Source organism: Opisthorchis viverrini (genome assembly GCF_000715545.1).
Source record: "Opisthorchis viverrini unplaced genomic scaffold opera_v5_334, whole genome shotgun sequence".
In the NCBI taxonomy this organism is placed as follows: Eukaryota; Metazoa; Platyhelminthes; class Trematoda; order Opisthorchiida; family Opisthorchiidae; genus Opisthorchis; species Opisthorchis viverrini.
In genome coordinates, this window is record NW_008751986.1 from 62887 (window position 1) to 87070 (window position 24184).

The 24184-nt window shown below is 41.6% G+C and overlaps 2 protein-coding genes across 2 annotated transcripts in view; one reads left to right on the forward strand and one right to left on the reverse strand.

Moving 5' to 3' along the window:
- Positions 1-1617: 1617 nt before the first annotated feature.
- Positions 1618-24184, reverse strand: part of T265_10051 (hypothetical protein) — a gene marked incomplete at both ends in the record, with an annotated part of 33152 nt that continues 10585 nt past the window's right edge. The window contains one exon of the mRNA XM_009176304.1: positions 1618-1642. Coding sequence (XP_009174568.1) covers positions 1618-1642 — 25 coding nt within the window. The remainder of the gene's footprint in view (positions 1643-24184) is intronic.
- The window catches only part of T265_10050 (hypothetical protein), a gene marked incomplete at both ends in the record, with an annotated part of 35530 nt that continues 14199 nt past the window's right edge, over positions 2854-24184 (forward strand). Inside the window, 11 exon segments of the mRNA XM_009176305.1 lie at positions 2854-2965; positions 2990-3099; positions 3118-3206; positions 3253-3618; positions 3658-4070; positions 8310-8434; positions 12106-12351; positions 12608-12709; positions 16420-16695; positions 19475-19741; positions 22717-22977. Coding sequence (XP_009174569.1) covers positions 2854-2965; positions 2990-3099; positions 3118-3206; positions 3253-3618; positions 3658-4070; positions 8310-8434; positions 12106-12351; positions 12608-12709; positions 16420-16695; positions 19475-19741; positions 22717-22977 — 2367 coding nt within the window.

Below are 24184 nucleotides of genomic sequence, written 5' to 3' on the forward strand. Positions count from 1 at the left end.
GACTCTTAACCTGAACTCAGTTGCTTGTCTCTTTTTATTCAAATGTACACTTCGTAGCTTTCGAAAATTCAGTGCCATTGTGCTGACATGAAGCGCCGTATCGGACGGGACCGGATAGTAAGGAGTTGAGGTGGTGGGCAAAACAGTTGGCTTTCTGCCTGACACAAGAGGAGAACTGTGTAAACGTTGAAAAACGGGGAACCATTACATCAGATATGGTGAAGCATTAGATGGGGCGTCACCCAGCCGGTCGAATTGTACTAAAACCTGAAACCACCGCTCAGGCCTCGGGGCCCTTGTCTGTTTGGCTCATGGTCATGATCACAAAATCGTCTGTGAGGATAATGAAGTGGAGGGATTACCATGGCGGATAAGCGGTAACAGGAATTGCAGAAACATGGTACTCAGTCAAGCTGTAAAGACTCACTAGTGTCACTGTTGTGGAGTCGGACATTATAGTTCATTGGCAGAGTGGGATGATGGCAACACACGAATCGGAATTCGAACTGTGTAGAAAGCTATTGAATTTTGCGGCGCACAGAAATGGTTAAATTCGAAAGTTTCAAGACTCACTAGTGTCACTGTTGTGGAGTCGGACATTATAGTTCATTGGCAGAGTGGGATGATGGCAACACACGAATCGGAATTCGAACTGTGTAGAAAGCTATTGAATTTTGCGGCGCACAGAAATGGTTAAATTCGAACGAAAGTTTCAGCAGACTGGAATGAACGTGTCATGGAAGCAGCTAGGGTCCGTTAAGGAGCTTGTTCTTACTTGCAGATATTGGGGCGTGGTAGCGAGAGGATACGGTCCAAAGAATGGGGCGACTAGTTGCTGCTGTGCAATGAAACTGGGAGTGGAAGTGCTGTACCACCTCTGGCCTGACACACTTCAGTTGTTGTTCAGCCTTATACCAGACGTCAAAGTTAAGGTCATGTGATTGGGGTGTGCAATTCTTTCGGCGGCGGGATTTTTCCAGGTTGTCCAAAGAATCCGTAGAGGTAGAACAAAGTCTATGTAAGATCGCATATTTTATATTCTTTTTTGTCTGGTTGACGATCCCTTTGGATATGGATCGTTGGCCGGGTAGAGTGGATCACAGTCACCCAGGTCATCCTTACCTGATATTGCGGAACTTCAAAGATATAAACAGGAGAGAGGGTACACTGTTAAGAAATTTATAGACTTTGTGAGAAGCACAGTGTGAAAGTCCACCGAGGTAGCTATATCCGAATGGAATTTTCGAGTGATTGGAGTTGGTTGTCAGAAATCGATTATCTCCAGCTATTCCATGAACGTCGACGGGAGGACAGCTGAGCACAGAAAAATCGGGTAGCTTGGGTAAATGCCAATTTAACGGTTTTCGGGCTTAAATGCCGATTGCTGGGAAACGGTTGGTGACATACTTCAATGGATATCTGGTGTCGCGAATATGAGATGCTTCAATGGGCGGGATTCAGCATTAGCGCATAACGGTGGGGCTGGCCCGTAGGAAGGAATGTCGGCTTAACAGCACTAACAGCAGCTGTCACGCAGTTTTTCGCCCTAAATGCCAGTCCTATACTGTTCTCATCAATTCGGTTCACTTAAATATTAACGTGCACGCACAAATTAAGCTACTCATTGGAACTTCGGAGGGAACTGAACACTAAACAAAGAAGAAAAAATTGGGAAGGATGCAACCAGCTGATGCGTTTCAGGTGGAGTTTCAATTTCAGTTTTGCTGCTGAGAGTACTTCGGTCAGGGTACCCTGACAGTTTGATTATTTTGGAGTTATCTGTATCTCTGCTGAGCCGGTTTTGAACGCTTGTTACGTACAATCTACCGTCGAAATCTGCATGAGTAAAAGGGCCACTGTGTTGCTTTTCGGACCGGAAATGGTTGGTAACTTACCATGGTTTAATAAAAACTTGGTCCACAGCCCCACGGTGCATCCGCATTAACCCCTGCACTGAGCATCACTTATGTGATGACCCATCCGCTTTGATGGGACCACAACGTTCATATTACGGTTGCACTTACGGTCGGCTGTTGAACTCCACCAAGCCCAGATCACCGCAAATACCCGGTCGCAATCTCTCCGTAAAATTAATCCACAGGCATCAATCGGCATCATTGGAGACAATAAGCTGAGGTGCTTAATTTCACCGATATGTCAACCGTGGATGATACTAACTTTCGAACGGAGCGCCAGGAATCTGATTCAATTACCCTTTTGCAACTATTCCACCAGGTCAGACTTCAAAAAATGTTCATATTATTCAGTCCTAACCGGTGCTTTTGTCGCACTTACAAAAACGGGGAGTTAAAGGGAAAGGTAGTAGGAGTGAATGGAAATCTCCGTGTGCCGAGGTGGAATTTGTGTAACTTGAGAAGTGGTCTACCCTTCTTTCTATCAGTCCAAAGCTAATTGTGGTTGCCGATATAACTCTTCAGAAGTTCTATCCTAGCATACTGAGAAGCTTATGCTTATGAACCACATCAAAATCAAGAGTGAACCTTGAATACCATTTTGCTAACTCTTGTTTCATGACTCCACTAGCTCCACCCTAAATTTGCTGCCCTCGAACACAATTGCCAAAGAGGTTATTGAGCCGCCCCACGAGGAAATCCTAACATACAACAGGGCACTTGAAAAGGCTGATGCGAACTGCGTCATACGGACATTTTATCTTGAATTTTTCTGTAGTCCAGACTCGACCTTCCATTTCTTTGTTTACTTGAATAGGGTAAACGGCAATGTTCGCGAATTTTTAAATCTCAATCATGTTGAAGATAAAGGAGGAAACACCCCGGTAGCGAAGGTTCACTGGGAATAGCCGGACTATATACCTCCAGAAGTAGTAACGAAATGAAATTCGGATATCTGTTATTTTGCTGTATCTTGATTATCGTTGTGGATTCTTTCAACCCCTGGGCTGGTTGCCCGGATGATAAGGATTTCGACCCAGGCATGTTCACAAGTTGAGACTTAGTGATTTTCTCAGACTGTCCAGATGGTTGGTTTGGTTTCGACATAAACTGCTATACATTCTTTACGACCGCGCCATTGAACTACCTACTAGCTAAGAAAAATTGTGAAGTAACGTTGGGAAAAGTATATCTCCACTTTTAGAAACACGGTGCATTGTTGCTAAGGATCGATACGCTTGAACAACATGACTTTATATCAAAAAAGCTGGAAAGTATTGCTGTGACAAGGACGTAAGAGGTTTTGAAAATACCCACAAAATATTTCTTTATTTTCCAGCATGCGCTGGTACACCGCAGGGATGATGCGACCCGATTCCTTCGGGGAATTCATATGGGAGGGTCATCCATCGAGTTATCAAAACGTCAGAGCAGAACTCATGTCCCTGTGGCTTGACCGAATCCCAGGAGTCCGCGAAAAGGCAACCTTTCCTGCCGACCGTACGAGAATTGTGTACGGCTCGGATGGAGCTCGCTGGGGTTGGTACTTGGATACTGCAGTCCCTGCAAGAAATTATATATGTCAAGCACCAAAAGCAGTGGCAACTCAACTGCTTCCAACGGCGAAGTCGTTAACGTATGGTGAATATTCTACCACTTCAAAAAGGAGAGGTCCCTGTTTCCTACGCCAGCCAGAAGATGTTCTGTAGGTTATTCCATTACAATTTCTACGACCGTTGTCCAGGTATGTTCAAAGACTCAGCTCTGATACATATGCTGAGCTAATGTGTGAGGCTAATGGAAATCCTCAGCCAACGTTTAGGTGGTATTCCGTCAGCATAGAAAGCAAAACGGACGCTTCTGGTGTGACAGTGACATGGCTGAAACGAACGCTAATTGATCCAAAAAAGGACATGAGCGGGAGAATTTCAATAAGTGCTGGATCGCTTGTCATCCATGCCCCGGACAGTTCCACAGACGCCCAGCTGTTTCAGTGCGAGGCCACAAATGAACTTGGGAGCGTTCTCAGTCGGACGGCTCGAATAGTATTTGGTCAACTAGAGAAAGCCCAAAAACAACCAAGAAATGAGAGAAGAGTGTTGGCCCACAAAAGCGAAACACTTCCATGCGACCCTCCACCCCACTCGCCGCAAGACAGTAAGTGCTACTGCACTAAGCACATCTTCAGATGCTACCCGAATATAATGGTACATATTATGAGGGTCTATCCGGAATGTGTCCATACATTTGGAAAAAGATGGTTTCTAATAAATCTGCACTTAGTAAATCCAGTGAGTTCTCTTCATATCGAGAAGTGTAGTTGTCTGATCACTCATACGTTCGGAAATTTCATCCAGCCTTGAAGTTGGGTTGTCCTCAACATCCTTCGCATTATTCTGGTCAGAGATTTTCCAGCCAGATTCTAAATGGAGCTAAAAACTGCGGATATGTTGAACACTCTCTCACTTAATAAGGATGTTCCTTTTGGTAAGTGGCATGGTATTTTTCATTAAAAATGTGGGCTATAATAGGTTCATTGGAAAAAAGGAATAGGTGAACTAGATGTACGCCTACATAAGTTTATATTTCAAACAACCGGTACTTACAAGACTCTGATGTGATTTGTCACGTGCCTCCAAAGCGCATTCCATATGCGTCTTAACTTACTACAAAAGGCACCTAGATGCGTCCGGCTGAACTTGGATAATCCAGGTTTGTTTATTGCTCATCGGTGCTGTCAGATACATTTATTTTGACTGTGCTGTTTTGAAGTATGCAGCCACGTTACTTTTGATGTAACTTCGCACTGTAGATCTGATTGAAAACTTACAGATTGTTGATTAGGTTGTCGTTGTACTGCTTGCTGAACTTGACAAGGAGACTAATAGCAATCTGATCGGCAACCAGTAAACGCATTCAGCCTGTCAACTCTTGAACATGTTGTGGTTACGTATCTTAGTGACACGGTGAGATTCAATCTGTCTCCTATGGTTTTACTAAGTCCTATGTAGACAGAAACTCATAAACGATAGGTAACCGAGTTTTTACTGTTTTGATAGTGATTTACGCCGTGCTGCGGGTAACACTGCGTTGGAACATCAGCAGTTTAGGAATGTTAATGGACAAGTTGTCAGGTGTTTCTATTTCCAGTACGTCTAGCACTCTTCACTTTATTGCTAGCTTCTACAAGCTAGCTGTCAAGCTTGCGAACGGATAACCGCCAGATCAGATAAAAATACTACGGAGTTCTTTAGCCATAGCCTATTCGATTTCATCTGACGACCTGATACCAGTTTAGTACCTGGCAGCCAAGCACGACCGATTGCGAAGCACATAATTTTTGAAAAGATTATCCTGTTTATGATTGCTTGGCAGGTGTTTTGTCGCAGAAAGGTAGCTAATTTTCTAGTCAACTAGTAAGTTGAAGCTTTTAACCAGTAGAGCGGGCCACGGAATCATCCAAGACCAACGATACAATCGACGGATGTGAATTGTGAACTTTCCTTGTGAACTTCATTTATTCATGACTACTCCAAAAATATGCTTGCCGGTCTTTGATATTTGCAAGGATGTACAAAATATATGTTCAAAATATGTTTATTAATAAACGCGCTTTTGCAACCTGTGAAATTCCTATATGTAAATTTCGTGACAAGAACATCAGCAATGCGTGTAGTCGTTCTGTTTTCCATACCTAAGAGGTGCTCTATCACGGCGAACTTACTACTTTTCTTGTTGAGTTCTTTAAAAGTCCACGTTTAATAAAAGATTAAGTTTTGACAAAAACTTTGTGCTTAACGACGTCAAAATAAATGATAAATCCCGAAGAGTAAACGCAAAAAAATATAATAAAATGATTCTCTGAGATATACCTGTTCCTTTAGTGTACTTTGGCTGTTTGGTTGAGTTTTCACAAATAAATTAATCTTCCTGTAAAAGCAGATCCCCAGGCTTTCAAAAGCCCTCAAGAGGGGGAAAAACAACTTTACTGAAAAATGTCACTCGTTTACAAAAGCTGTCACAATATGTACAAATTTTATCGCTGATAAAAATAGAGAAATTATCAATGCACGTGCAGCAAAAGAGCGAGGATCACGAGAAAACCACGCAATGGTGCTTCATTGAAAGTTTATACAGAATTGTATTACAAAAGCTGATTTTTTGCTAGTGACGTACGAAATTACAAGATGACTTATTCAGCCTTTGGTCTGGTGGCTGGCGCGATGCATAGGTACTGTCATAGACATATAGAATGCCTTGTGCTGCTTTTGTTACATAAATTTAGGGGCATGTCAATTTTTGGAGAGTGGCTGAGGTGATGCGCAGCCAAACTTAGCTGTGTGTTTGTCGTAATAATGCACAGGTCTGAACGAATAATTCTCCGGATACCTACCAGTTACGTGTGGAAGCTGTGTTATCTTGTGTTCAAATTTTGTAGACACTGTGTGCACATCTCATCTAGTTCTTGCATTGCATGCGTTTGCAGAGATAGAGGCCAGGTATAGTAACGTCGGTTGGCCAAATGCACTAACTGAATATCAACTTTGCAATATGTTTATGCCCGCTGACTTTTAGCAAAATATGCCTCTATATAACAACAAAACAGGCTTTTGATTAAAATTGGTGGTTTAACTTTTGATGCACCAGAAAAGTGACGCGTAATCAGTTACAAAAGCAGCAGTTATATTTCTAAGACCTCGAAATTTACGAGAATGCGTTTGCCTGGAAACATTTAAGACAGTCTCAGTAACACGAAATTCATTTTGGCAGCGAAAACAAAATGCCATTTACCAATAGTCCTAAATTTTAGGAGAACAATAGATTTGCTTGGCGGAGTCGTTTTATGTCACAAGCCGTCAATGTCGCATAATGAGAAAAGCTGATAAAATCAAAGGGAAGGCAATCAAACCGGAAATCGTAGCAGATGTGAGACGCGATAAAACGCGGAATGAAACACACATGCGGTGCAACTTTCAGCAATACTGAATCATGTTTAGAACACATCTGTTGTACTTCTCCTGGAAAATGCTTTAAGTATGATTCAGGGTTTTGTTGTGTAACGAAATACCAACAAGTAACTTAAACCACTCGCCTTCCTTTTGGTATCCGGGGAAAGTGATCTGATATGAGATTCAAAACTAATCATGAACGACGTCAATGAACAATTATTTTTCCTGAGTTTTCTACTTTCCCTCTAATTTACTCGATTGAATGGTTTTTATCAAATAATGGCTGCACACAGCTTAAATCATTACCCTGAATTAGCACGTGGCCACTAGGTATGAATCTCTTATGTTTAAGCTCACTACATATCAAAAGTGAAGACTGAGAGTAAGTTGCCTACAGTGAAGTTGATAATGCTGAGGAGAAACTCGTCAGTTGGGAGAAGCATAGTTTTTGCATGACTAAAGGCAAAATAGAACATTTTAGTCAGCTAAAGACAAGAAAAAATAATAAGGGGGAAACGCAGATGTCTTGAGTTGCAAAAGTTGCACACAATAAGGGATAAAGAAGATTTGCCAGAGAAAAGTTCGTCATTCAGTTTCATTTTTGTGGTGTCACTGTGTAACTTTCAGTCAACTTGTAGCACAAATTGAATAGCATAAGGGCTATGGGACTAACTGTCGATCTTATTATTGGGCTTAGAAGTCATCTTAAATTTTGACGTGTCTCAGGATCTTTCGTGAATCTCCCAGCGAAATACATCCATTTACAAACAAATTGGTTTTTTTTTCGAGAGACTCAGCTAGAACCCAGCTGAATCTTTCGGTTTTGATGTTTCAGTTGGGTTCCAGGTGAGACTCTCGAGACAACAAATTAGTTTTCAAACGAGTGTATTTCGCTGATTTCGTGCAATTTGGTTCCGAGTAGAACATGAAGTTGACGGGAACTCGAGGACTGCGCATACCTGATGAGCCACAAGAAGGGCAAAACCGGTCGTGGGCTGTCGAGGAATTTTCAGCACTCTCATGAGTATTGCATTAGAAAAAATGTATGTGTATCGCGACATCTCGGATATCGTAGCCACTAAAACATGAAGCGGCCTGATGCAGCACATTCAGTTGCCTGGAATTATCAAAACCGAGAGATTCAGCTGGACTCCAGGTGAGTCTCTCGAAAAACCAAATCAGTTTTTAAATGAGTGTTTCCAGCAACCTCATGAGTAGTGCACTACTCCTAACTTACCCTTTAAGAAATTTTTCCTCTGGTACACCAGTTGATCTTTACATGCCTGCTCCGAATAGACCAACCGCTACAGTATCTTAAAAATAGTCCATGTATTCTGACATATATGTCTGTTAAAGTTGGACACTCCATTCTAGAAAATGACGCGTTATTTGTACACAGTCATTTCTTAAACTTTCTTCATCTTGTATTCTATTGTATCTACTTCAGGTCTTTTGTATACAATTTATATGAGCAAAGATGGCCAACTAGAACCCGTGATTACCGCTTACCGTCCGAATTTGTTCATCTCTCAAGCCAAAGGTTTGATAGGATTCTCCGAAGTTACAGCCCTAGTAAGTGAAAAGTATGCAGTGTATTACTTTTGGTGGTACTGTCCGTAATAGTAAGTGAAAGTCGCAGGTCTTGAAAAAGTTAACGCGTGGCTTGATCAAAGTTCTCCAGAGTACATCTCACTCCGTACAGAGTAAACAAATGTAATGTGATTACTTCAGAGTATTTTCTAATCCTAACATCCTCAAACAACTCTGCACATTATGGAAAAATGAGCCATTGTTTCGCTTTTGTTAATTAGCAACCATGTTGTACGGTGATTCTTCCCAAGCTTTAAGACGATTCGTTATAGTTCTCCTTAGCTCAAGGAAACAAGCTCTACTGTTTGAAATTTCTACCCTCAAAGGACAGGGAAATCAACCTTCCAAAAACAGGTTGGTTCGGATTTCATATATTTTCAATAGCTTGTTGTTGGAAAATGGTGGGTTATCAGTGTTTTCTTCAGAGGTTCCTGTGCGTTTGATGATGCAACTTGCTGATGTTGCATTTTATCTTGCAAAGCGTGATTTTTGTGTGATATTACTGGTTGGGTCCCTTTTAGAAGAGCCTTGTTATTCCAGACCTGTCGGAGTCATCTTGACTATGCAAATACAAAATACAGCTACGCACCGTTGATAAAACCAATTTTTTAGTTAGAGAATCACCTAGAGGCAGTCTCTGTTAGTCAAAAGAATAAAAATAGCTATAATTTGATGTATTGCCGGTACTAAGCAGCCATGTCAATAGATCAGTACGAATGAACAATCACACCAAGTCTGCGGTGTCGTGATTCATTTAGACCAGTTGGTCCGTTTTTAGGTTGGAGAAAGTGGTGCCACACATAAAACGCAAAAGATTTGGAACGACGAATGGCCTATAGGCTAATTACTCGGGTTATGAATCTGTTTAGGACTGTATGCTTTGGGAATAAATTGTTTGCATAGAGAGGTAAGTTTTGGATCAATCTATTTTCTTTCGGGTGCTTCTGTTACTTTGAACTTCAAAAGACAAGGAAGTTGCCATAAGTTCAGCCCTCTATAGTGTCGTCGAATAAGCTTTGTACTCTGTAGCCGCGCAGTGTTTACGATACGTTCTTTATGTTTAATTTCGGAAGCACAAATAAATTCTTCCAGTCCCCTAACTCAGTAATTGATAAGCTACCACTACTCTTGTTACAACGCTGCTACTGTCCTTATGAGGTCCCAGAGCTGTGGATGGCTTGCCGGTCATTTGTTCAAACAGTCACAAAAACGCAACAGAAAGTATGAAGAATTAAGCGAATCTCTTTTGTGTACAAAGTTTATGTGTGAGAAGTCGCATCCACAATCGCAAGATAGCGCAACATGATTGTGTTGGACCGGTGTTGTAGCACCCTGTAGACAACCTGAGATATAGTGCGTCCTCCATGCCAACTAGGTGGGAAATAGTAAAACGCTGGGTTTTACCTGAAATTCTCAGACAGAGCTAGCTTGGGAAGTTTTCTCTAGTTCACAGAGATAAGTACCATGCCAAAAACCAATGTAACTGACACAACATGCATACATAAAGTCATAAACAATCATCGCCTAGGACAACGCCGATAGATTTTTTTATTTCTGAGCGTACGGTAGATATCTTGACACCAGGGCAAAATTCCTACTCTATTTTCCAGGTATCGTTTAATTAAAACTTTCTCTCATGGGTCACATCAGTTTCTAACTCTAGTAAGGGAAGCTATCAAAGGTAAGCATTTAATGAAGCATATAAAGAAGTAAACTGGAGGAGATCAGACTGATCAAGATCGCAGTATAGCCTTGCCCATTATGAGTCCAAAAACACCTTGGTTTAAGTCTAGACAAAGTACTTGAATAGCGCATCACGCTGGAATTCTATTTTGTTCGGAAACCTTTGAAAAAATATTTATGTGGTGAGCTGTGATTTCAGATATTTGGAGGCTCCCTCTAAAGTTATGCTGTCAAACACCAGAAATATCCGTGGGGATTCGCCGTTATCTTCGTGGCCTACCACGCATAGATTTTGAGCACGAGTATGAAGTATCTTTAGTACACTCTGAATAATCATCCAACTCAGCAGTAAAATATTGGTTATCAAATACTTTTCTCATTTTCTTTTTTTCTTTTTTCTTTTTCATTTTCTCATATAAACTTCCCTCATATATATATATATATATATTGTTTTTCCGAAATACTTTTTCGTTTGTGAGCATACCATAAATTAGTTGCGTAAAACACCTACGCGGCTTGAACGAAGGCTATGAAAAGAGGCCCATGACAAGTGTAATCTGGTTTAATCAGTTTACACCAAACCCTATGCCCAAACAAAATAAACTATTCAGCATGATAATTTGTGCTTCATAAAACCCTACCAAGAGCTGTTTGACAGAATAAACCAACGGCGCCTGTAATTATCTTCATCCGCTTGGTCAATCCACCCGTTAGGTCCAAGGAATAACGTGCCCGACCCCGGGTTGGGTATTCGATTTCTTTTGGCTAGTGTATTTACATGTTCCACTAAGATCCAATGAAACGGTATATGCTATTCGCCAAATTAGCTGCGAGTACAATCGGACACCACTGTCTTTGGCTTAAGGTAAACTTGGAATTTTGAACAGTGAGTGAATCGTCCGTCGGTTTTTGTACCAAGCTAAAACATGTGAGGAACTCTAGAAAAAGTATAATGGCACGGAATCTGGATAACTACACTTGATCGCTCTGCCCTGACAGTTGCTTCTGTACTTGACTAAGGTGGGCAACCAGGTTGTTAAACTAACTGGCATGGAATGGATGACAAGAAAAAGTGCATAAATGGATTTCAGTATGTGGGAGGAGAAATAATTGATGCATGAAATCGCTGCACCTTTTAAGCCATCACGACGAAAAGTAAAATTATTTCTGCCCTTGTTTCGATGAAAGAGCGTTCATAAGAATAACCTGCGAACTAAGAATATGACAAAGGCAATGTTGAAACTCACAAATATTTACTTTTCCATCACTCGGGAACTATTGGAATAGCTGAGAAACGGAACATTCCAAGAGGTAAAGGCATACTGGATATACTTCTTTGAATAGCAGTGAAAGTGACCCTTATTACAACAAAAGGGATCTGTATTATCTGGAATAATACGTTTAGGTGGTAGGCGAGGAACCACCCAATGACACTGGTTGGCACGATTGCTTGAAGTATGAAGAGGACTAGCTTTGGTGTATTTCTAGGACCGCGATTAAACGGAACACTTTGCCCCGGATGTACAGTATCCCACTAGGTGTGAAAATAGTTCAACACCAGGCGGAGACTCACATTTACGCATAAATTGATTTGCTCATCACTTGTTGATTGGTTCGCACACATATTTTGACGAATCGCATGGTTGTCTCTTTGAACCGTTACTGGCTAATCTTGGTGTATACCCAAGTTTCCAACCACTGGTTGAGTCACAATCGGGTGACATTGTTGCAAACTACGAATGCTCCGGCACGGAAACTTCTTTTACCAGATATATCAATAACTCTCCACCTAAATACTTAGTCATCAGTGAACTGAAGACTTTATTTCGTGTAAAACACATATGTACATGCTCACGCTGACGTACATTCCGATTAGCAGTAAATATATGAAGATGATGTTAGGGCATACAGAGTCGTCGTAAGTGTTTGTGCATTTTATTGGACTAATGCAAAATTTCTGTTTCATCAAGGACACCGGGATCTATGTTTGCATAGTCACAATGCAGTTCAATGGAGTTCGTTTGTTTGATTCACCTAAATTGCCGGACATGCCGTTCACAGTGACTCAGAGCAACGAACCCAGACAGGAGCCTAGAATTTACGACGACTTCCCGGCTATTTGGCCTAGCAATCCACAACGGGGTCAGTTTGTTCGCCTGGAATGTTTTGCATCTGGATATTCGCAGTTTGAAGGTTTGACCTATACATGGCGTCGGGTGAGTATAGAGGTTGAGTTTTTTCCGCTCCGCAGAAATCCTGTCATCACATTTTTTATGATAAAACTTATGACTGTGGCGTACAGACTCCAATCTTACCTTAAAAATCTGGCCGACCATTAGTTGAACACAAGCTGAACATTGTAGTTTTGGTAGCAAAACCCAAGTGTTGTGACTCCTTATACCTTGTGTTAGGTCTTTCATGTCCACACGGTTGATCACAATACTTTCAACCGACACATTTCTTCTTTTGCAGCGCGAAGGGCTCCCAATTCGACCAGGCAGCTTGAAAGACTTTGATCGTGTAATTGAGCTTCCAAATGTACAACCCGAGGATCAGGGTGAATATGAATGTAGTGTGAGTCTTTGTCCCAAGAATCCTTAAATCACACATATCTGTACCATACATTGCACTGGTAGGTTTGTATTGAGCCAACAAGGCCACGCACGTCTTTTGCCGCAAGTCTGTTACTCGTGAAGCTGGGATACTCCGTGTAGGAATCAGTTCACTATGATTTACACAGGTGCAGTTTAGGAATGAATAAGAAAAAATATTCACTTAACTTTAACAAAGATATGCTACCCGATGTGAACAACAGGAGCTACTCCTTGAAACAGACTAATTGGCTGAATATTTGCCCAACAGAATGAATCAATACAAACAAACATAATCACTTATATAACTAATTTTTAGGGCTTACCTGATGTAGAATAAAGCGAAGTGAAACATTTTTGGACAAACGGAGACTTGTTTTTTTCGCACCTGCTACGGTTGTGATGGCCTCCCCATTAAAAAGAACGGGGTTGAAAGCATTTAGTGACGAAAGTTTATCAGTCGTGAAATATTTGGAGTAATTAAGACGATTTCGTTGATCGCGACACTATTTCTGACTGACTTACATCGAATGCCGAATTTCTTGGTAAGCAGTCCATGTTCATTTAAATCTCCGGTGTATTATCCCTGCTTCTGGTGATAAGAACATTAGTCAAACTGATGATGCCAAATGGTGATCTTAATCACGCAAAAACAACCAGCCAGAGGTTTGATTTGGCTGCAACTTTTATAGTAGGAGTACCACCATAATTGATTATCTCCTGCAACCTCGTCAAAAACTGGGAGGATAATACGCCATTTCTGCCGTGAAATCAAGCGGGAGAACGATGCATCCATTCTCTACCGGCGATGCTTTTTATCAGTTTATTAGCAGTTCAGATGTTCTCCCCACTGAGGAACATGACAGGAACCTCGAACTAAAAGCAACTCTAGCAAGAACGAAATAGTGATTGGAAATCGGTTCTGATCTCCAAAATTGATCAAACTGTAGCAAAAACTCTATAATACCATGGTCATTTCCCTCATCGCAGTTTTGTAAGTAGCCAATTTAACATAGGTGAAACTCATAGACTGGAAAGGTCAGCACTATAACTTGCTGAGTGGTCTTTGACCCATTTGTGACCATATTTCTCTCTCCATGTTCGAAAAAGCACCGCTCAAAACGTCAAACTAAGTTAGACAAACATTGCTTTTCGTCCATCGAAAACCTGGAAAGCGTTCTGAAGCTTGTATCTATCATGCAAGCCCACTTCAACCACGATTCTTTTGGCCTTGCCTCAGTCCTACTGATCCTCAAAACTGAAAACATACATAAGACCTGTGGAGTAAAGCCAGTGTAGTGATCTAGGACGAAAGGTAAGTTGTATACGGAATAATAGGGGTGAATCATAAATGGACAGTTTAAACGACCAATCAGTCTGAAGGTCAACCAATTAAAGGTGGTCGTGGTTGGCTGTGTTAACGATTCGACACTGGACACCCTAAAGTATTAAGCCATAACGGTGCTAGAAGTGAATTTCAGTGACAACCACTGTACAGGCTAAAGTGCTTAATGCATAACGTCAAACATCCACATGTGTGCGTGCATGAGTCACGGAGGCTTCTTATTAGGGACGCCGGTTGTTGGAACACTCTCAATGTACACTGTAAGTTGCAGCTCAGCAGTTGACTCTTATGAACCGTTAGTTGGGCATATCGTTGGATTTAGAACCGCCTCTACCGTTTCCAGGTGGAGGCCTCAGTCTCTCTGGCTTACGTTGGATGGGGGTGTGCAGGTTCTTGCACGCGCAGAAATCCATTAGCGTAGTTTCGTCTCACCGGCAAATCCGGAAACAGACACCACTTTACTGTGTAATGGGATCAAGGCCGCCGTCTGACACGAGCTAGATCACAACCCTACTCTCTGGTCTGAGGAAATACGTCTTAGCCTGTAATATGAGAAAAGATGAAAATCTGTTTGTTTTGAGTCGAAGTGTATAGTCCAAGTGACATGAACTACCTCCCTTGCGCTTGCAGGACAAGTGACTTGAAGCGTAGGAGCGTCAGCACGACAGAAATCGAATTTCCTTAGTACCTTGGTTGCCAGAATTCCCATCCGTCGAGGGGGAATTCGGCTTTCTGATCTCTCCTATTGTGTTTGTTTGTTCAGTTTACGTATACTTGTACTACTTTCAAATCTCCTACTTTTAAACAATTCAACTGGTCTAAAAGTTCCCCATTTCAGTCACCCAAAACACGAAAAAGTTGTTTTGGACTCAAAAAGAACTTTTCAGAAACCATACCGATGAAAAAGAAGTTGAATTCTGGTTGCATTCCAGCCAGTGACTAAGCAGCCACTAATAAGTCCACCGTCAATCGAAACGCCAAACGCTGTCTGACTGTCTCTTGATTCTATAATGTAAGCTCTCCTGCAATGCAACGCGAAAATTCTACCCAGCTGAAAACATGATTTCCTAAATGAGGACTGCAGCCGAAAGTTTCAATGAAATTTTCCGGTACCTGATAAAGGTTTTGCTGGTGTCGAGAGACAGTTGGAAAAGGTATGTTCAGAATGGCAAAGCTAAACCTATTTAGCAAAATGTTCTATAGAAAGTAAACCCAGTTAGTTGGGTTTAGCAGGAGAAATATTTTCAATATGAGGAAGGTTCTGGTAAGGTAGTTCGATCGCCATCCGTAACATCTTGATTTATCGAGCTCTGAAAATATTTGGACATTGCGGCAACTTGTATTTTTGAAGTTAGCAGTAAATTACAACTATTTTATTCTTCCCGGGAATCAGCAACGACTCGTATTCTATGATTTCTGAGCAAAGAGTAAACTCGCGTATTCATACGGTACTCTTTTATGTAGATACTTCTTGTCTTTCTGACGGGGCGAAAGCCACCATAGCGTATGTGACTGAACGTAATCCAAAGTAAACATAATTTGTTGAAATTTGGTAGCTCACTTCTTGTCTTTCTGACGGGGCGAAAGCCACCATAGCGTATGTGACTGAACGTAATCCAAAGTAAACATAATTTGTTGAAATATTGGTAGCTCGGGTGAGTTTATTGGTTGTTGATCAGGTGGCTGTTGATCTGTTCGCCGAGCTTGGCAATTGGCTTGCAAATGTTTCGTCACCATACGAGGAGACATCATCAGTGCGCAGTTGAGTGGGTACTTCTTCCTTACCTGCGTGCGCTTATATAGCATTCGAGGGCTATCTGTTATCTTCTGACGTGATTGGCTACTTAAAGTGTAGCAAATTACCGGAGTTCACTTCTAGGTGTATGTATGCGTTTTTATTCAGATTTCGTCAGACGGGTTCGGAAAGAAACTTCACTCAACTGTTGCTACATGAGCGAAGTTTCAGCCGGCCAGGGATTAGGAATTTTTCAAAATATCATGGTGGGCTACCATAGTCCACCAGCAATATTGCTTATGAAACTTCGGATCTCAAGTTATTGATTCGTGAAAAGAACAAGGGATACAGTCCATTTAGCTTGTTGTTCCCATCTCATTGGAAAGGTGAAACCAGCAAACGTTGTCAGTCCAGTCTCTTACCAAATGTGGCTATGAAAAGTTTGAATGAAAATCTAATAGTACTCAAAACTTACTCTGTACTCGAAGCGTTTCAGATGAGGTACAGCAGACACCTACCCGAAACCCTCCATAGGACTCTTTAATAGGCGTTCCTATAAGCGCGATTAAAATTTGCAACCTACCACTTACGATGAACCTTTGAAATATTTTAGGTGCGCGACTCACTCGGAAAGAAGGCTACACCGAGATCAGTAATGCTTCACATCACGGCCAAGCCGTATTTTCCCACCCCGCTGCATGATACAGTTGCAGATATTGGTACAGATGTTACCCTCACTTGCGAGGCTGCTGCGATTCCTGAACCCGAACACGCATGGTACCGTAATGGCATCGCTGTTTCGGACCTTATAAGTCAAGGGAAGCTGGATCCGGCCCGTTATGCCCTAATTTCAGTGAGTGCAACGCGGTCGAACCTAAGGATACTGAAAGTGAGTAAACCCTTTTTGAATTCTTTCGTTGAATAGCTGAGAGGGCTTTAGGTCACATTTTTCACTGAAGTATGTTTACTCTTCATTTGCATACACTAAGGCGGGACCATTTTGCATGCGTACATACCGAAAGCCTTGCGTTCACAGAGGGTCCCTTGTTGAATTAAAAGAGTTGAAGCATAGGGCACCTCACCCATGAAACAGTGGTTATTTCGACAATGCAGGTTTCCCAGAATCTTTGGGGAGACACGACGTTACAATGAAAACAATAGGGGGAGAGGAAAATAACCTCTGTTTCTTAGTTTTTTGTGGGGATGATAGTAAATTTTTCTGTGAGTCAAGCGTGAAAGGTATGAGAGGCTGATAAGTTTTTTTGGTAGCTTATTATCACTATGAACGACAACTTGGACGTTCATCATGGACGTAATAATCTCGTTTATAGGCGGACACTTCAAACAGCAGAGTTTGGGGGCCAGTTTACTGGTTATCAAACAAAACCTAGTAGATAGTTAAATGAAGGCGTAACTTACTGCCTTTCCACAGTGTCTCAAGCTATGTAGTTAACTCAACCCAACGCCAACAACTACACATCATCTGGTTCGCCCGTTTTCCAATAAAAGTCCCTGACACAGACGGCAACACTTTGCAAACTGATCCCTTCGTACTTCTGCATTCATATCCTTGTACTGCTTAGATACTTGAAGTGCAGAATTTTGGCCCAGTTGAACAAACTTTATTGATAAGACACGACAGAAGTAACAAGATTGAAAAATTGATGCCGGAGCAGCTCTAAGTTAAGCAAGAATCTACCAGCGGTGGCTACATATCTCAACGCTCAGTTTGTTCGGTGGATAAAGTGACGTGTTTATAACGATTCAGGCAGGAGAAAATTGGTTGAGGCCTGCAAGATTCAGACTTTCACGGATTACTCTTGGAGTAACCTCAAAAATCCCATGTGGGTCTGGTTGTTTCATCTTCACAAACACCATCTTCTGGCGTCGTAAATAGTCCATACCATTCCAGCTAAGGAGGGGCAATTAAACAATCATAAAGATTCACCTGTTGAAAGTCCTTGGCTTGGAAAACCATTGTGCAAGTCGCGCTCTATTTATGGCATGCCATGTTGGACTCCATCTTACATTTGGCAACCAAGAAAGTTTAATTTCTCATTAATTGCCAAGCCTGTGGGTGTTCCATCATTGCGGCAAGTATTTAACATAGATTTTTTCACAATAAAATTAAGCCGTTCTCGTCCCGCCGGGGAAACTTTCCCCCATTCTCGTTTTTGGCTATAGTAAGGCCGTTACCCCAGTTTTATTGATGAATACTTTATGTCATGAGCACCGAAGGTGCACTATTTCGCCACAGAAGTCAATTTTTTGATGTGATATGACTCTAATTGGCTTTCTGTTTATACGAAGTGCAATTTTTCTGAACCGTTTACCGGTAATTACACCGAAGGGTATGATAGAACAACAAACGTCGATTTTGTGGTCACAATAACTGTTTTCGGTTGCAGCCCAAGATTATGTTTTTGCAATAGATTATTTTATTTGGTGGTTTGTATCTGTTTTAATGTCTGTTTTATTTACTGGCTCTTTCTAGTTGAGAAAAATGGAAGCTTTGCTACTATCCTAGAGTCTGGATGAATAGGGCCTGACAACTATCATTTAGTTTCATCATATCCCGTTACCATGGATTGCAAGCTTACTGAATATCAAGAGTTTTCTCTAAAAAATGGGAAAATCCACACAAACCCCATAAATCTTCTCAAAAACGCGCTTATGAGTGGAATCGCTCTAGTTCGATAAAGAAATCGTGCAACACGTTTTCCACTGGTTATTCTCACGAAGAAATCCTTTCGAGAAGCTGCTTAGAAATCCACAAGAGTTATCTCCACCGAGGTTACAAAGCTGATCCAGGGACATTCCTGTTTATCTCAAAAGGGATTGTTCTCAACGAGTATTGATTGAGAACATCCTTGTGGATGACAAGAAAAGACCTATACGGCTTAAGATACCCAATCAAAAAGCCGTATGCAATTCTTCCTCATCCATAATCAGATGGGTGCACAAACTTACACGAATAAACCGATGAATCGATGCCATTGACAGACAGTGTGTATACATAGAGATCAGGTCTTGATCCAGTCTAGGCTCGTGGTGTGCTGACTGTTACCAAAGAAGTCATTGTAAACGGATCTGAATACAGGTACAGTTTGCAACCAACCTGCCTCTTTCAGTTATGTGTCCTTACAGAGCAAGACCACTTTACATCTTACAGATGCCGCTGCGGTACATATGTTTTATTTCAGCTATCCATTCCACAGTTTCTGAATGCAGCTACAACTCAGAGTGCTCTTCGACTAACGAAATCACCAAAACGTGATTTACCCTGGCATATACTGCGCTTCAGTTTCTTGCTATTTTGAACTCAACTGACTAGGTTGATCGAACGAGAAATAACTGCATTTCCTCCATATTATGGAGCCTGAAGAAAGCATGTCACTGAGAAAGCTAAATATGGTCTTTTGCTGATCTTGTCGTTTAAACTCCATTCGGCTAGTGGGCACTGGAACGGTCCTACTGCACCTGAAGGGCACCAAAATAAATAACAACTGACTGGCGGTTTTGTGTAAGATATATCGTGTCAAGCCTTCAGAATGCGAAGAATGTCTCATGGCAGTGGTACAAATGTTGAGTTTTATGGACCGCTAAACCGTCATGAACTGTCTGGGGTTACTTCTATTGCTTTCAGATAACTAAATTTTCAATTTCAGGTTCAACTATCGGATTCGTCCATGTTCACCTGCCTGGCGTGGAATAATCTGGGTAGTGAGGCATCATCCGGAGAGTTGCGGGTCATCAGTTTGGCTCCGACGTTTGCACGTCATCCCGTGATGCCGAATGAAGGGATGGTTGGAGGTTCTGTGGTGATGGAATGCCGGCCAGAGGGTGCACCAAGTATGAAGACACAGTGGCTTCACAATGCAGCAGTACTAAGTCCTGGTACGAGCATAATGGATCCCGAGACGGGTTCAGCCACGGTAAGTCCCTAATTCAGACCTATATACACATTAAGGTTTGGCGCTTTAATTGTTTATATCCTCAGAGAGCACTTCATGTATACGTGTGGTAGCAAATTTGCAGAACAGATAACATTCTCCAAGTGAAGAGCGATCAATCCAAGATTCTGGCTTTGCAACAGTGATGTAAAAGTTCACTTGGAACTATCGCTTAGGTGTTCGGCGATAGCTGATATTGGGTTGCATAGTTAACATGGCTTAAATTCATGCTTGCTCTTCTGCGCAGTACATACCCCGTTTCGAAATAGTTTGAGTCGTACCACAGTTGCTAATACGATAGCAAGCAAAACATTGATAACCACAAGGCTGCAGACAGAGTATACCTACACTGCTCATGTGGTCACTTTGGCCTTGATCTCCCTTAGAAGAAAAAGCTGCGAAGTTGTTCTTCTGAACTTTCATCCTAGTGGCCTTGTCAAGTATGAACCAGAGACGTACTTTTCTGGGTTTTCGTTATCAAAATGTGCATTTCAAGCTTTTGTATGCATCACCAAACAAAGCTCAAACAAATGTGAACGTTTATAAGACTTGTGTGAAACCGACGAAGTGTAGTTGTTTTGCTGTCCACGTTGCTTACGAAGGTTTGCTGTGACATATCTCTTCGTCCTGGTATTTGTTGTGCATTATGTCCAGGATTCGGGTTGTCTTCCTGCTGTAAGTCACATTGGATAAATATACTTGAGATGTGTTAACTTTCCGAATAACTTCCAAATATCTTTTTAATGATAAGAAAAACATCATGTAAACTACAGCCTTAGCACTATCTTCGTAAGGCACTGGAGATGTGTTTATTTCGGTTGGTTATCTAGTGCATTATCACTAACTTGTTTATTACTATGAATCTTGGAGGAGAATTGTGCGTTTAATCGGTACAGAGAGAAGAGATTTTGGCTGTAGTCATATTGAATATAGACGTGTTTATTGGGCTAAAATTGCGCAGTCAGCCATCTCATGTGAATTACCCATTTGCCAATAGCTAGTTTACGTCAGTAGACAATGAAATGAAAGGCTAAACGATACTTTTACATATTTTGTCGGCGAAGAAATAGATGTACACAATTTCCAAGATGGGATTAGTAGCCCACTTGAGGCTCCCTCTAAAGATTTGAACCTGAGTCGTCCAAACGGAAGTGTCTGATCTTAACCATGAAACTACTCGAGTCAGGTCCAGATGAAAACGTCCGTTTAGGGTGATGAACTAGGGATTAACAACAGCCAGTTTCGCAGGGCTTTTACATATACGAGGACTTTGACATTATGTGTCTTGGTGTTTCAAATTGGACTATGGCTGTCTTTTTTATGAGGTCGTCACTATTTGTCATGAAATTTGACTCCATTTTCTTGCTTGCCTGGCCTTAATGTCATTTGACGTGTATGTCCATTTTTTGATACTCACCAAGTTAATGACATTCAAATGCTTTCAAAAAGGTTTCGCGGAGACTAGGAATGGGAGCCGGGCTTCGCAGTTGGAAGTCGCATTCTCATTCGTTTATCGGTGTGTACTGAATAATGGTTTCGTTCGCTATACAATCGGGACGAGTATCAAATAATATTAGGATGTATATTTAGGTTTGCGCACGCTATGCTGCTTTAGAAATTCCAGATACCAGATCGGCGTGGATCGGCTCTTGGATTGGCGTGATGCACCATTCTCGTGCTCGAATTGTGTTAACTATGGAAATACTCATTGATTACCTTTCCCTCTAAAGAAAGTCACTGGGTAGCGATTTTGTGACAGTCTTCCAAATTTACATTTCCCGAGCAGCCTGAAGCTTTTCATTCTATCCTTCTTCAGGTTTGACCTGAAAACTTCCCTCTGACGGTTGTCATTTTTTACTGAGTATATCAGCATCAGAAAAAACTCAGAGAAGCTTATATTTGCTTAGACGCCCTTACATTACACTTTATATGCCTTGATTCCCATCAAAGTGAATGGCAGTTCCAATTCAAGTGAGCCCAATCCAAAATGAGTAATTTAAAAGCCCTGAGAAACCACACGTCAGAGACGTTGAAGACCCAATAGGCACCTCACAGCTGCTTACTCCTTACTGGGAATTATCACAATTTCGCATGTCGGGGATTCCTAGAGTTTCTAAGTGCGACTTAATCATGCTGCTGGCCTCTTGCTCCTGGTCACACGATTAAGTCTTTTAACTACTAACCGGGAAATTGAGGGTTTGAAACTCCCTGGGGTTTCATAAGACGATTCTCAGTCAAGATGAAACAGCTGTACAGTCCTTCGGCAACGTCTTCATAACTCTCCCCATTTCTGGGTGCTGCTCACAATTCGCACTCAGTTCACCTGAAGTGCTAACGAAATTACCTGAAGCATGTTCATGGAGGTGCGATTTACGGATATACTGCTCGTGAGCAGATGATATTTGTTCGAGAACAAACGAATCAGTTGTCATTTGGTGTTCGACCTGATCGTTGAGTGAAATACATAATTTATTCTAGTGTGAGGATCACCCAAGTTATGGGTGAAGTCAAAATGGAAGTGCAGCGGGACGTGTGATGCAAGTAGACTCTGGAAAGATACCTGAGGCCTACCAGAAGCGTCACTGGATGTTCCTGTAGGGATTGATGGAAAATTTGACACAGACAGTCAGATTTTTTGGCCAGTTAGTTTGTTGTCATCAATAAACCCACTTTTAACTTCTGCACGCCACGTACAGCACTGCCAAGTGCAGGTCTTGTTGTCGAGGTCGGGTAACATAGAACGCACATTTCACTGTCCATGACGTTCTGCATTTGTGTAGGTGCTGTAAGCATACCCTCACCTAGCCGTTAGCTATTCATGTATCTTAATAATGGTTGTTTTGTTTTCTGTATGGTAAAAAAGGACTTATTTATTTCGGGAGAAACATCAAGATTCATCATCTTTCAATGCTTTTCAGGTAAGTAAACTGATGGATTGCCTATGCTTTTCATTCTAGTGTCCAACAAAATATTGCACACTTCCAAACGGAAACCTACTGATAGTAAATCTAGTGAATGCCGACGCTGGAGAATACGCATGTGTGGCAACCAACAGTTTAGGTGAAGCGAGGTCCAGCGCTTTTCTCACTGTAATACCGTCGTTACAGCTCCAGCTTAGTCCGGTGAATCGCGTTGTCTACGAAAATTCCACTGTACTTCTACCTTGTCGCGCATCAAGCTCTCCGTATCTGGATATCAACTATGCTTGGTTTTTTGAGGTAAGCTCCATCGCCGAAGTATATTGTCATCGAGCTAAAACCAGTTACCATCCAAAGCTTTTGAGGTAATTGCAGATCACCGAAGTGGTTTTGTCAGTAAATTCTGTGTTCTGAGTTAAATGATGGGTCAGACACAAACCTCATTTGAGATATTTCTGATTGAGTGTTGTTTTGAAGCCGTATGTGAGTTGTTAGGCAGATTATTTGTTTGTTGACAAGCTTCGATTTTGCCCTGCTACTGAAGTCATCCTTTGCTGAAAATCTAAGGAGCACTACACATTTCTTCCACTCTTGTTTGAAACGCTCGTTAGTGCACACCTCACAGATTTTTAGGCTGATTGAAACCAACAACGCTCCGCACACTGGTTGAATACCCTATCATTCAGCCATCAGTGGTTGGTTTCTCAAGGGTAACGATTGTTGACAGTCTCCAGGTCAGTGTGAGTGGGCTGCATTTATTACTCATAAGTGTGACCAGATCTCCAGTTCTGACTAAGCCAGGATTTCAGAAAGTGCACAAAAAATGACAGCCCAAGCTCGTGTGCCATTTCAAACTATTTTGCAGTGGGCTATCAATTTTATGTCGTTGTCCAATTTGGTGGAGTTCACACAGAACTGTCAGCTCTAGGCTTGTACACCATTTGATAAACTCACAGTACTGACCTAGGAGGAACATGACTACACAAACATAACAGAGAAGTCCCCAATGTGGATGCTTTCAGTGACTACGAGTTAGTACGTGGGAAAGTACGTGATGGTCTTGCGCGCGACTTCGGAGTTTTAGCGCAGCTCACCGTTGGCTCACTATGAGAATATTTGCACGGAGGTTAAGTTAACTAAAAGAGTATGACTTTTCGAAAAATGATGACCTCTTGTAGAAAACGGATAACTGATTCGATCTACACCAGTGGGTCTACCTAACCGATCCTGTAATTTATACCTGATGAGATTCAATCGTTTATGCACAAAAATTATTCAGCATTCATGTTATACTGGCTAGGTATGTTCACAGTCCAATTTCTCTGCTTATATTTACTTAGAATTTCCAGTTTTGCCATATGCGCTCACAGCATAAGCTCCGTAAACTGTTTTTACACGTAAGCTCACTCGCATGCATTCCTGCCCTTCTGATCACAGCATTGCAAATATGTGGGTCTATCCACGTGTTACCCATATTTCCCTGTCATATTACAACTCATCGGTTTAT